Below are 13,538 nucleotides of genomic sequence, written 5' to 3'. Positions count from 1 at the left end.
TTGTGGTTTTTTCTGTTTTGTTTTATTTTGTTCTGAAATTAAAGGTATGCAAAATAAAGAAGATGCAGTTTTATACAAAAAAAAAAAAAAAAAAAAAAAAAAAAGAATGAGATGCTTCTTGGGGGCTATTCCCATGTCATCTCAGGATGTGCCTGAGATAACGAGACTGCTTTCAACCCCACTGCTCTTTATTTCCTGTCATGTGTTGTATCATAAAAATAGACAAAAGGTTGAAAAACTGTCCCTTCCTGTGTCAACATAGACTGTAATCCCAAGTGCTGGGATTACAAGAGTATAGCAAGATGCCCTGCTCTGTGTGGTTCTGTAAAGTGAACTCAGAGATTATTGCATTCTGGACAAACACTCTGCCAATTGAGTGACACCCCTTCCTTCGCTCACAATTACTATTGGTTTAGTTTTCCTATGTTTAATCTGATACTCAAAAGAGAAATTGTATTAAGTCAGATACAGAAACAAAATCTATATAGTGGTATATTTCCTCAACAAAACCCATAGAGATAGAGATAGACAGACAGACAGACAGACAGACAGATAGTCATAGATATGGGTATGAATTCTATTTATCCTCTTTTATAACTACCAAGAAAAACTCAAGGATCTTTAATTTATAAAAATTTTAAATATATTTATTCTTGATTAAGATTTATTGAGTGTTTTTACTGGATGTCTTCACAAAAACATGTTGACAAGGAATTATGTTTTTCTCAATTTATTTTTTAATTGTAGTTAATTTCTTTATTCTTTAATATAGGACACTTATGACTGGATTTCTCAATGTGAGATTCTGACGTTTGTTAATATTTGCTACTAGGAATATAATACTGTTTTCAAAGTATTTTATGAGACTACCCAAAGCAACCAGATCTCACCCTGCACACAGTTTATCAGTTAGTACATGATACTTCCCTAGCTGATGGATTTTCAGATATTTTCCATTGACACCTACAGCCGACTGCTGATTCATAGGTGCTAGACCCTGCTTTGCATCTGAAGATAACCAATGGCTATTCATACTCAAAGGACTTTGAAGTTGGCACAAGACACCTCAAGACTAAATTTTTAGGACAAAGTAAGATTTATTTACCCAGAGGGGCAACGTGCAGGATGTAAAAGAGAAAGCCAGGAAATAGAGGATGAGGGAGAAGGAGAAAGGAACAAGGGAGAGGGGAATGGATATTTGCTCTGGAAAGACAAAGGACTGCCTCTGGATAGAGAGGAGATCTATTAAGGGGAAAACCGTGTTAGGATCAGGTGCTTAATTTAGGCATGTTAATTAGGGTAGTCAAAAGGAGGGTTTTAATTATTGGATTTTAATACATTGCTAGCTGAACCATAGTGGCCAAATAAGGGAATAAACCTTGGTGGCTACCATTTAATCGAGGAAGAGGGAATGGGGAAAGGGCAAGACCTGCCGGAGATATGTGTGCCATGCCCGGGGCCTGCTGGAGCCCCTTCACATGCTGCACAGTGGCATAAGGTTTGTAGGGTGAATGGACTCTGGCCAGTTCCAGCTTGGTGAGCATGACTCTGGCTGGCCTTGACCTTCTCCCCAATTCCTTCTGCTATCAAAGTATTGAAGTTCAGCAATCAAAATCCCACCTTGGCTCATCTAATTAACATGCCCGATTAAAACTAAAGACTTGTCCTAACAAGGGCTTCCCCCTTTACCTTTATAAACTGCCATTTTCCCATGTGCCTCATCCTCTGTCTCCTGTCTTTGTCTCTTACTCTCTGGCTTCTGTCACTCTGGGGCAAATAAATCTCCTTTGTGCTAAGAACTTAGTCATGGGAGTCCTGAGCTGATACTTTACCTTTCATAGGGTAAAAGACCTGAGCCCACTTCTTGGTTTGAAAATCTACCAAAACTCACTGATTCCTGAGCTTAAAAATCCACCAATCCCTGGGGCTGGCTTGAAATCCCACTCATCCCCATCCTGGAAATCTCCACCCCTGGAAGACTCCCAAGAAACTTCCTTCTCAGTCCCTGCTGCTTCTCTCCCTAGCAGAGGCAGCCAGTCTCTTTGTCTGTCTCCCAATAAATCTCTTGTGTGAGGCTTGTTGTGCACTGTGACACTGTGGTTTCTTTGGCCCTGGACTGCCAGGATACTTTTTCCTTGAGAACTGTGTCACTTGCATTGAGACGATCAATCTTCGCACTCAGAGCAGTAACACTTCCACTGTGGAAGCCTTTCCCCCAGAGCTGTAACACTTACAAGGTTGACCTTGAAACCACACTAATATGTTTTTGAAAAGTAAATTATTCATGTATTACATCATCTCAGTCATTATTAGAAACAAGTTACTTGTTCAAACTCTGGATGTCAACTATGATTCCATACTACCATTACACTGTTTGAGAACCAGTATTTTATATCAGTTTCCAAACTATTTACCATAACACTCCTTGTAGGATCCTATTAACCTTACTATTTTCATAGCAGCTTTTTCTCTTTCATTTATATTGTGTGACGTTTCCCAGGGAGACTTGAATGAACATGTATGTACCCCAAATAATGTACTAATGACAGACCAAAGAAACTATTCCACTGAAGTCCAGCTTATTGAACCAATGAGTTTATTGGGATTACTTATAGTAATATTGATGAGAACTACTTATAGTAGTGTGGGTGACTCAAAGCAGTTGCTTCACTATAAAGCATGGATCACCTCTTACATCACTGAAGCTCCAGTACCATTTGTTCCGAGCTCTGCCAGCAATTGTTCCTGTGTAGATAACCTTGGGGAGGGGAATCTAAGTTTTAGGAACTTCCTAAGCCTTGTGAGATTGCTCACTTCCTGAACTTTCCTTTATTTCTCCACCCTTAAAGAGTCTACCACCTCCTCTAGGAGGGAATTACAATTCCTAATGGTGGAAGCTAGCTGAACCACCCCATCCCCCTTTCTTCTCTTCTAGCACTTCTCTCCCTCGTTGACTATTTTTTTCAAACACAGCTTGATTTTTAACTATTATTTACTTCTTTCTGCTATGCTGAACTGTTGTGTAACATCCATCCTGGGGGATGGGGGCAGCTACTTAAGCAAGGATGTAAACAAGTAAAAAGAAGCAACACGAACTCCCAGAAATTGACCAGATTCACTAGGCCCTGCCCTGCCAGAGTAAACAATAAGAGCTGAGAGTCTCTCTTCTCTCGGAGGAAATAAAGTCAAGCTGCAAAGACGTCTCTTAGACCAGACCTACTATCTCAAAGAAACAAACCAGCTGCGCTACCCGGATGAGGTTTAGACCAACTGAGGTACCTGGAAAGGGCGTTCTCCATCTTGTTGAGCTGTCTGTCCGCTGTGCAGTGTCCTCCAGGTGTCTCAGGTTTCATGAGCTGCAGCTGTATTTGAGGTTTTTCTGCTCATGTAAGTAATGTCTCACCCATATTTCCATAAGCAACTGTCTTATCCACATGATAGAGAGAGACATCAAAGCCACATGATGGAAAGAGACATCATGACAAGGCAACTATTTAATGGGGGGGGGGGTTGCTTACAGTTTCAGAGGTTTAGTTCATTATCATCATGGCAGGAAGCATGACAGTTATAGGCAGATTCTGGAACCATAGCTGAGAACTACATCCTGATCTTAGGCATAGAAGTGGGTTGGAAAAGAGACAGAAAGACAGAGATGGAGAGAGACAGAAATAAAGACACTGGACCTAGAGTGAGCTTTAAAGCCCCACCCCCAATGATACACACTTCCTCCAATAAGGCCACATCTAATAATTTTCAAGTAGTGCCATTCCCTGATAATTATATGAGTACATGAGCCTATGAGGGCCCTTCGTCATCAAACTACAACAGTGACCCCAATTTTTTTTTAAAAAAGCTGGACTTTGGGATATTGTGGGTTTCATATCTGGAGTGAATAGATGAGCCTGTTTTGTCTCCCCCAGAAAAGGTTTTGTCACATAAGATTAATTTTTCTTAAGGTTGATGCTTAATAGTTATTTTTTCCTCTTTTTTGTTACTTGTTTTCTTTGTTTCGTTTAGAAAGGGTCTTGCTACATAGGTCTGGCTGGCCTGTTGTTTACAATGTAACCCAGACTGACTTCAGATTTGTTACAATCCTCTTGCCTCAATCACTGAGATTGTAGGCATGTGCCACCATATGTGTTGTGGCTCTGAAGGAAAAGTCTTCCCCAGTGGAAATTGTTGCAGCTCTGATATCCTGACAGTTGGGAGCCAAAGAATACTCAAGGTCATACTGGACAACAGATCTCACCCAAGAGATTTAGTGGGAAAGGCACAAGGGGATGGCTGCCTCCCCATGGCTAGAAGGAGCAGGGAACTGAGCATTAGATTTATATAGGGTTTCTTGTGGGCAGAGTCTTCCAGGGTGGAGGTTTTCAGGGTGGGATTTCAAGTCCTGAGCTTGGAGCAAGAACCCAGGCATTGGTGGGTTTAGATGGGTTTTCAAACCTGGAAGTGAGCTCAGACATTTTACCCCATACACTGTGGACATTTTACCCCACACCATGTCCAGCTTCATTCTTAATATAAGCATTTTAATACTATACATTTCTATACATATAGAAAAAGTCATCTGTATAGAAAAAAAGTCATAGACAGTGTATTTTGATATGTTGCCTTTATTTTTATTACCATTTGGTTGAAAGTAATTTTAAATGTTTCTGAATGGGAAAATTAAATCTATGGGTTCTCTGGGAGTGCTACTTAAATATACTGATTAAAAAAATTCTACCTGTTAATAAATTTGACTCTACTGTAGAGGGAAAAAACGTAATTTGTATGACTGTAATTCTTCTGACTATATGAAACCTAGCTTTCTAGTGAAGAATATTATCTATTCTGGAGAGTATTTTACAAGCATTTAAAAGAATGCATTCCACTGCTGGTGGATAAAGTGTTTTATATTATATGACAGAGTAAGTTAGGGTTGTTTTGAATCATATGTACCCTCCATAGTTTGCTGTCTACTTATCCTATCAATTATAGATGAGACAATGCTGAACTCAGCTGTAATTGTGGATTTACTATTGCTCCTTTTATCGGTACTAACTTTGCACCATCCTCTTTGAAGCTCCGTTCCTAGATGGCTAAACATATAAAACTGCTGATGAGTTCTGTTGTTATGCAATGTGCCTCTTCCCATTAACATCCCTACTACAGAGTCTACGTTAGCTAATACCAATATGGCTACTCCAGTTCTTTATCAGACATGCTTAGTTCTCGTTTATGTGCAGTAAAATTCACCAATTCAAATCGTTCCCATTCATAGTATTGGTAACGACCACCTTAGTCATGATACAAACCATTTCTATCACTTTAAATAGTTTCGTCTTTTAATTCAGTCTCCAGTCCTGAACCTTGGCATCTGGTGTATTTTCTGTCTTGCAATTATATCTTTCTTACTCTGTTACATAATGGTTCAAAATAGTAGTGTTCTGGTGATGTGGTCTCTTTCATGAAGCACAGTATATGCTTTGAGTTCACCCGTGCTGTTCATTTCTGTCTTATTTATTGCTAACTAGTATTCTGTTGTTCGGCCATACCATGTTTTCTCTAGCTATTTAACAATAGACTGGTTTCCTCCAGTTTGGGGCTATTATATAAAGCTGCTACTAAATTTGAATGAAAGTTTAAAATGTGTTTTTAAATTTCTGTTGGGTGAATTTTGTGCAATACCTTGGGGTCCTATAGTAATACTAGTTTATATAACTTCTCGGTGGTTTGGACTTTCTCTAGTGAACACGGTTTCTAATTGCTGCTGGAATCAGCCCCTGCTGTTAGGAAGTCATGATTGGGTACTGAACACCGGAACAAGAGGAAAAAACACTACAAGGCAGGACTTTGATGTGTATGAGGAGGTGTATATGACCTTGGGGGCTGAACAGAGGTCACCTGTGTAAAGCCTGAAACTATGTCAGGGGAATACCTAAGGGAACTTCTGATCTTAACCCTGGGATTTTAAAAGAATCGTTAAGACAATGACCTTTGCAAATGTCAACTCATGAAATTATTAACCGACTCCAATCCCAGGCAAATAGCACTCGACATTCAAATAACAAAAGACGTCCCAACATATTTAAATGGCAGAAATTACAGTTTAAGGGTGCAGATGATTACAAGTCGAGTGTAATCTGGCATTCTGCTAATTGCTTTGCTGCTTGTCTCCACTGCACCCCTCAGTATCGCTTTAAGGCTAAAGCGGCTAGAATGACCTGCCCACTGGGCTCCCTGCTGAAACTGAGACAAGTTAAGCTGCCTCAAGGAGCTGAGGGCGCACAGGTAACGGTCGCCTTGGCCACAGAACCTGACATTTCAAATCGCCCTGCCCATCTGGGTCTCCGCTGCTGGTGACAGACCAGCTGGTCACAGACTTGCTTCTAAGGAGTAAGGGGCTGGGCTCTGCTGGCAGCTCGGGCCGCCGCCCTTGCCTCGGCCTTCACAGCCCTCCCCGCTCCCCAGACCCACGCCCGCGGCGATCCCAGCGCATCCCGCAGCTGAGCGGCAGGTGTGCGCGGCGCGCGCGCAGCAGGTCCGCCCGGGGGACGCCGCGGGTGCGCGCGGGGACGCAGGGCGCGCGCAAGGAGGCGAGCTGTAGAGCCGCGGCGCCCCTCGGGTCCCACCCCCTCCTCCGCCGTCGCGGGCCGGGGATGCTCGCGTGCAGCTCTCCTCGCGTCTAAAGCAGCGGCTCCGAGGGGGGCGGCGAACAGGAGCGACGAGGAGGGGGCCGCTGGCGTTCTGCAGAGGGCTGGCCCGGGTTCGTCGGCTGCCGTCACCTGACTCGTCGCAGGCGCTCCAGCTGAGGTGGGGGCGGGGATGGGGACGCAGCGCCGAGCGCTAGAGAGACGCGGCGGCGCTGGCGGCGGAGGCGGCGGCGGGCGGGGACCGCGGGGACCGCGGAGCTGAGACAGGGGCCCGGCCGGAGCTGTAGGCATCGCGGCCCGGGGACTCCAGGGCGGAGCGCGCCTGCACCCAGCTACCCCGCGCGGCGTCCGGGCTGCAGTGCTCCTGGGGCGGGGTGAGTACGCTGGGCCGCACGGGTCCCCCTCCCCTGCTCCGGGGCCCGGGGATTCGAGGGATAATCCCAGGGCGCGGAGAAGGGCAGAGGCGGCCGGGTGACAGCTCGGTGGCGCGCTAGCAGCCGGGCGGGGCCTGGGCTGTCCGCCCTCTAAAATCCTAGTCGACAAGGGTGAGGCACACCGCGGCTCTGGGCGGCCCTGCTATGGGGATGGAGGGCGAGGGAGGAGGAGTCGCTGCTGCCACCGCAGCCCCACGACCGAAAGAAGGTGGCCGCGGCCCTGCGGGCTGCCGTGCGAGGCACGCTGCGGCTCGGGGCAGCGAAAGGTGTGCGCTTCTGGGCGCGGCGTCCGGAGTAACCCCAACGCGCACCGGGTCTCGCACCACACGATAGGGTTGCACGGACAGGGCTGCTTGACAGGGGGCGAAGCTGGGATGTGGCAGCCGCTTCAGGGTGTGGGAAAGTGGAACTGTGGCTGGATGCAAGGACTACCCTGCGGGGGGCTGACAGCCCTGAACCGCGTTGGACCAAGGACCAACTGGGCTTGGCGCGTCGCTGGTCCCAAGAGGCGGTGCCAGGGCGGGGTCGGCGGAGGAGAGAGCCGCCGAGCGGAGGGAGCAAGGCCGGGCGCTCCAGCTAAGGCGGTGCGGGTGAAAGCGGGACCATCTCTTATTTCCTGCAGAAGGGGAGGCGGTAGACGCGGCCGGTGAAGATGTCGGGCCAAACGCTCACGGATCGGATCGCCGCCGCTCAGTACAGCGTGACTGGCTCTGCTGTAGCAAGAGCCGTCTGCAAAGCCACTACTCATGAGGTGATGGGCCCCAAGAAGAAGCACCTGGACTGTAAGCATCCTTTTATATAAGCGGAACGTGCGCATGGCATAGGGGCCTCAGAGGCCCGTGGCACGGCCTTGGCATTCTATAATGCTGCCTGAAGCCTTGAGCACTAGGTCCCCATCGGGTTGATCCTGAGCTCCTGTCTCTGGCCTTGGAGGTGTCCCCTTGGGTAGGCCCTGAAACCTTGTCTATCTAGCCATTTTCCTTCTGATGACCTCCAAGTGCTTAGAGGAGGACATGTCCACACACACACACACACACACACACACACACACACACACACACACGGTTGCATAAAAGTGTACATTTGGGCTTTTAATCATTTTTTTCTACACCCTCTGTTAGATTAAGGGAAATGAGGGGTTGCAGAGTCACAGTGAGGAGAGAGACAGAGATTGCTTGATTGATGGATGGATTGATGATTCTTGTCACTAATTTCTTAAGAGCATTTCGGATAATTGTAAAAGCCTGCTTTTTCCTCTGCTGCTACTCAGGATTTGTGTGTGAGTGTGGGGGAGTGTGTGTGTCATATGTCACTACACTGCGCTGAACTGAAATAAATCTAAGCTATTGAATGAGCAGATCCCTCTTCACAGATAATGGCGATTTCATTCTGAACATCTTGGCACACTTCCTTTGTCCTGGTCTCAGAAAATGCTGGGTGGGATAACTGGTCGGGTCACAAAATGGATGTCGTCTCCTCATTAGGGGTGGTAGGCTTTTAGATGAAAACGTTTACTACAACATATTTTCACGTGGTCATTGGATGGGGAAAGCTTTATTCAGGTTTGGGATCTATATATTTCTGAAGTTTTTCAAGCAGTTAGTATAGTAAATCGTTTGCTCCTGGAGGGGGAAGTGGTACTTGGGAAGACTTTAGCCTGCTTTAGGCAGTGAGTATCCCCTAAGGCTACCCCAAATGGTATTCTACAATCTCTATACATTTGTTTGACCTGCTCAGAGTCCTCTGCCCTTTGATGGTACTTGTCCTTAGATGTCATGGTTGGCACAGAAACACATTCGCCTGTGTTCTTGTTCCCGAGTCATCCTCTTGACCTCTTTTTGTTTGTTGGTTGGTTTTATTTGTTTTATTTTTTAATTTAATTTAATTTTATTCTATTCTATTTTCTTCAATCCTTCTTCTATCTCTTGTGTACCAGAGACAATGGCACCCCCGCCATTACAGTCAGCTCCAGTGCTTGCTGTCCTTTGCCATGAGCAGGGCTTGAGGGAGCTTGCAACTGGGCATGGTCAGAGTTGTCTCATAGCGCTGAAGACTTTTCTGTCTGGAAGATTGTCTGAGGGGGACACATTAATTCTTCCTTCCTGAGGGGATGTTTAAGAAAATGTATTGATCATAATATCATGTGTTACACATTGAATACCAGGTAAGAGAGGCTACCAGGGCCAGGACACCTAACAGAAGTAGAAATTATAAATTTATGACCAGCTCACTTTGCTGCAGCATGCTGAATCATTCATCTTTCCATGAGTTTCCCCAACTCTGGAAGGCTGACTCACAGTTCAGTGGTTATGCCAACCTAGAAAATGCTCATGACAAAAGCTGGCCAGGTTATAGATTTTTGTGATAGATCAGTACCTTGATGCATGTCAGAGAGCATTCTCAGGTTTGATCATTTCAGGTAGACATCTTCCAGATAAAGACTGGGTTCCCCAAATCTGATCACTTATCTTTATCCTCATAGGTCTGGAAATATCTCTTAAAAGTGTTTGAAAATAGGTTATTCCCACTACCCCAGCATATGCTAATGAGTAGAGAACTTTAGAAGATACAGATCATGGTAGAAAATTTCATGTTAACAGACCGTGCTGAAATAGGAACTGATTTTGAATTATTTGAATAATTATATGTTATACTTCCTTATGCTGGCTACTGAGCTTTCAGCTGGAGTGACAATCTTGATTGCCTTTAACCATGGCATTTAACTGCCACCTCTGGTTAGAAACCTGCTCTGTTGTGAAAGCAGGAAGAACACATAGCCTAACTCTTACCAGCAAAACACCTACCTTGCTTGGTATTGGATGGATTTCACAACTCATACACACATTTTAGTCTCTTTCCATGAAGAATTCTTACTTCTGCCACTTTAAAAACTGAACAGGACTCAAGTTCTGAGGAGTATGCTTAGCAGCCTTTCTTTTTGTTCTTAAATCTTTCCATTCAAGCATGAATGATCTTCCCCTTAAACTTAGACTTTGGGTGGAATTTGAAAAGACAGGCATCACACTGCTGTTAAGTCATACTCTAATAATGGAAAAATGACTATTTAAATTGTGTTATGCTCAGAATTTTTTGTCACGCTCCTTTAAAAAGCAGTACTCTTAGTACTTAAGAGGTGGAGGTTGGGCTGAAGAGATGGCTCCGTGGTTAAGAGCACTGAATGCTCTTCCAGAGGTCCTGAGTTCAATTCCCAGCAACCACATGGTGGCTCACAACCATCTATAATGAGATCAGGCATACCCATAAGCAGAACACTTAAGAAATAGAAAATTCTAAGAAAAGAGATAAAGTAACATATCATTTGTGAAAGTGCATTAATCTTGTTATTAAGACATGTGAAGAGGGCTTAGGGGGAAAAGACATTGTCTAAGTTTGTCTGGAGACACTGAACCATCCAAATAGTAGTAGTTTTGGTTTTGAAAGCCTTCATTGTTAATTAGGAGGAAGAGAACAAAACAATTTGGTAGTTTGAAGCAGAAATGCATGATGAGTTTGATTTGATTTGCACATTTTTAATTTGGAGTTTCAGTTGGGAATAGCAAATATTTATGTGATCATCTAAAATATTGGATTTATTGCTCTCAGAACCATCGTGGAATGGAGATTCAATATTAGAATGCTGGCTTAGAAACTAATATTTTTGGATTAAAATACCAAAAAATTATTATTGCTAATTATGATTATTATGTAGTATTGCTTAATAGTGAATGACTTGAGTGTGTGAAAGGGGCAGCTCTCACATGGGGAAGATGTGCAGGTAGGTAAAGTTAATATTCACAGGGTTTTGTTTGTGTTTGTTCATATATGGCATTCAGAGTCTTGTGTATGCTGGACAAGCATTTTACCATTAAGTTACACTCCTAGCCCAGTTCTCTTTTTTTCCACAACAGAGTATGTTTTGAAGGGAGAAACAGATTCACAAAACCATTAATAGCTATCTATTAAATGTTAAAAATATGACAAATTTTAGTAATCTAAATAAAGTGATTATATTTTATTGCATATTTTAGGTTATCAAAAAAATTTAATTCTATACCCTACCATCCAGTAATAATGGTTTAGATTCAAGTTTAACTAATACTAGTTGTTTGAGCTGGTATATGCAGCCTTAGATCCTTTTAACTTCTTGTATATATTTGGTAGCATATAAAATGCCCAGGACTTAACAGGCATTCATCTGTTTGGTTAGCACTATTTTATATAACAGTGGGTTTTCCTCCTCTGTTTTGTAGTTAGCCTAAAAGCTAACCTAAGTCAAATAACCAAGTGAAAAAACTTAGTAGGCACCAAGTATTTAACCAAGCACTATGCCTAGATTTAACAAAAATACCAAGTTGGTACAAAGTAGCATCTGCAGAGGAAATTTCAGAATGCATTGTATCCCTGGTATAAGAGTCCTTCCTAAGATTAGTGCTGATGGATGGTTTATATGTGTGTCATTCAAAGTACCTGAACTAAAATAATCACAATTCAAACTTAAAGGTATCACCAGTAACATCAAGCCAAAGCTAATGGAAAGCCCATTTGCCTACCAGCAATCTTATTTTTTATTACTATTCTTGAAGATTTTTATAATGACTTCATCCTACATAAAAAGCAAGTCTTGAATCTGTTTGAAAGATACTGGAACTTTTAGTAATCATTCTCTTTCTCCTCCACCCCCCAAACTAGTGTTCTTTATTTATGTTCATATGTATTTGCATGCTTAATATATGTAAAATATATTTTGATTTATAGAAATGCAATTAAAGTCAGGTGTGGTGGTGCATGTCTGTATTTCCAGCATTTAGGAGGCCAGAGAAAGAGGACCTAGACTACATACGTACTACATACAAGTTTATCATAGACTACATAACAAGGCCAGATGGGTCTACATCACATCCTTTCTCAAAATACTAAAAATAGAGAGAGAAAAGAAATGTAACCTGCAGTATTACTGTAACCTGCACTATTACAATGTATATTGTATCTGTACCAAATGTATTTTTAACATACTGAAAGACATAAAGCTTATTGAATTAAGATCATATGTGAAAGATTGAGTACATTGTGTAACTTTAAGTGTGAGTACACTCACTGACTAGGGTATTTACCTTTGACTGTTTGTTTTGACTGAACTATTCGCTGTTGTCTGGATAAACTCTGTTTCCTATACCCGGTGTACTCTACCTTCTAGATGTCATCAGAAGGTTTAGTCCAGTTCTGAAGATGTTTAAAAACAGACTATATCACTCTTGGATATTCAAGAAGAGTCAGGGAAAATACATATCTGAAAAATCCTTTAATCTGACGACCATTTGTAATACAAATCCTAAAGGAGGCTGGTGCTGTTCTTGGCATTCCAGGAGGGAGAAGAGATGAAGTGGGGTTGAGTGGTTGCTGGGGGAGAAGCACAGAACCTTAGTTATAGTTCACGGAGACGTGCAGACTTTGTGTCTGCTTGGTTTCAGTGTGTGATACTTTGATTCACAAGCTTTAAAATGAGGTTACTTGTGAAAAATTGTAAAGTCTTAGGTAAGGGGTGAGCTTTTTAGAAATGGAGTGAAACAGGCTGAGTGGAACACTAGGGTTTTTTCTTTTTCTTTTTAATGAATTTTAAAATTCTTACTGTTGGTTCTGGAGGTTGGACCTAGAGGCTCATACATACCACGGATATTATGAATGATAGAGCTATATTCCCAGTCCTTAAAAAACCGATTCATGTGTGCTTTTCTAGTGACTCAAAATGGAAGAATATATAAAACTAAGAAGTAGGTGTATTGATATATTAATTGTAGTATTAACATGCCATTCTTTATAATAAAATCAGGAATTTTAATACATTGCTACATTAGTTTTAACATTTACTTAATGGCTGATAAATACTTCTCTGTGGTTTTGCTTTTGTACTAAGTTATTATATCTTTCTTCTAGCTTTCCACAGAGATCCTTTAAAATCCTACTTCCGCCTTCCAAGTAGACCCCAGTTAGGCTAGGACATTCTTCAGAGCTTATCTTGGTTTCTGTAACTTAGCAAGGAAGGTCAGCAGTGACACAGGACCCTGTTCCTTGAAGGCCACCATTGGGATCACTACAGAGCTGTGTTTTGGTGACTCAGCTCCTGAGCCAGCCTATTTGGAAAGTCTTCGAATATAATCATAGCATGTCTAAGTCATTTGGAAAGCCACACTTTTTGCCATTAAAATATTTACTCTTTTTTCCTGTAAGTTCCTTTTTCTTTGCCTAGAAACTGTTTATGTGCTTTCCTTGAGGAATGTAAGCAATGAGGGCAGTCACTTGGGAACTGTGCTGCCCTGGTATCAACTACACCCTGACCTGTAAGAAGTGGACTCTGCCTTGGGGCTGTAGGGTGAAAGTGCACCCTGAAGCTCAGTCTTTGTTTAGTTGCTTCCTTACTAGCTTTTCGTTTGTCCTAAGTGTGTGGAGACACCACCTCCTTACTTAATAA

General features: G+C 42.8%; 1 protein-coding gene across 5 annotated transcripts in view; it reads left to right on the top strand.

Moving 5' to 3' along the window:
• Window positions 1-7,724: 7,724 nt before the first annotated feature.
• SNAP91 (synaptosome associated protein 91) overlaps window positions 7,725-13,538 on the top strand; it is a gene marked incomplete at both ends in the record, with an annotated part of 106,271 nt that continues 100,457 nt past the window's right edge. For all 5 annotated transcript variants that reach the window (XM_080934254.1, XM_080934253.1, XM_080934252.1 and 2 more), the window contains one exon: window positions 7,725-7,854. In XM_080934254.1, the coding sequence (XP_080790380.1) occupies window positions 7,725-7,854 (130 nt within the window). The remainder of the gene's footprint in view (window positions 7,855-13,538) is intronic.

The sequence above is a fragment of the Micromys minutus genome (genome assembly GCF_963924665.1).
Source record: "Micromys minutus genome assembly, chromosome: 21".
Classification (NCBI taxonomy): domain Eukaryota; kingdom Metazoa; phylum Chordata; class Mammalia; order Rodentia; family Muridae; genus Micromys; species Micromys minutus.
Note: the sequence above shows the minus strand (reverse complement) of the source record. Positions and strands in the feature narration are given on the sequence as shown.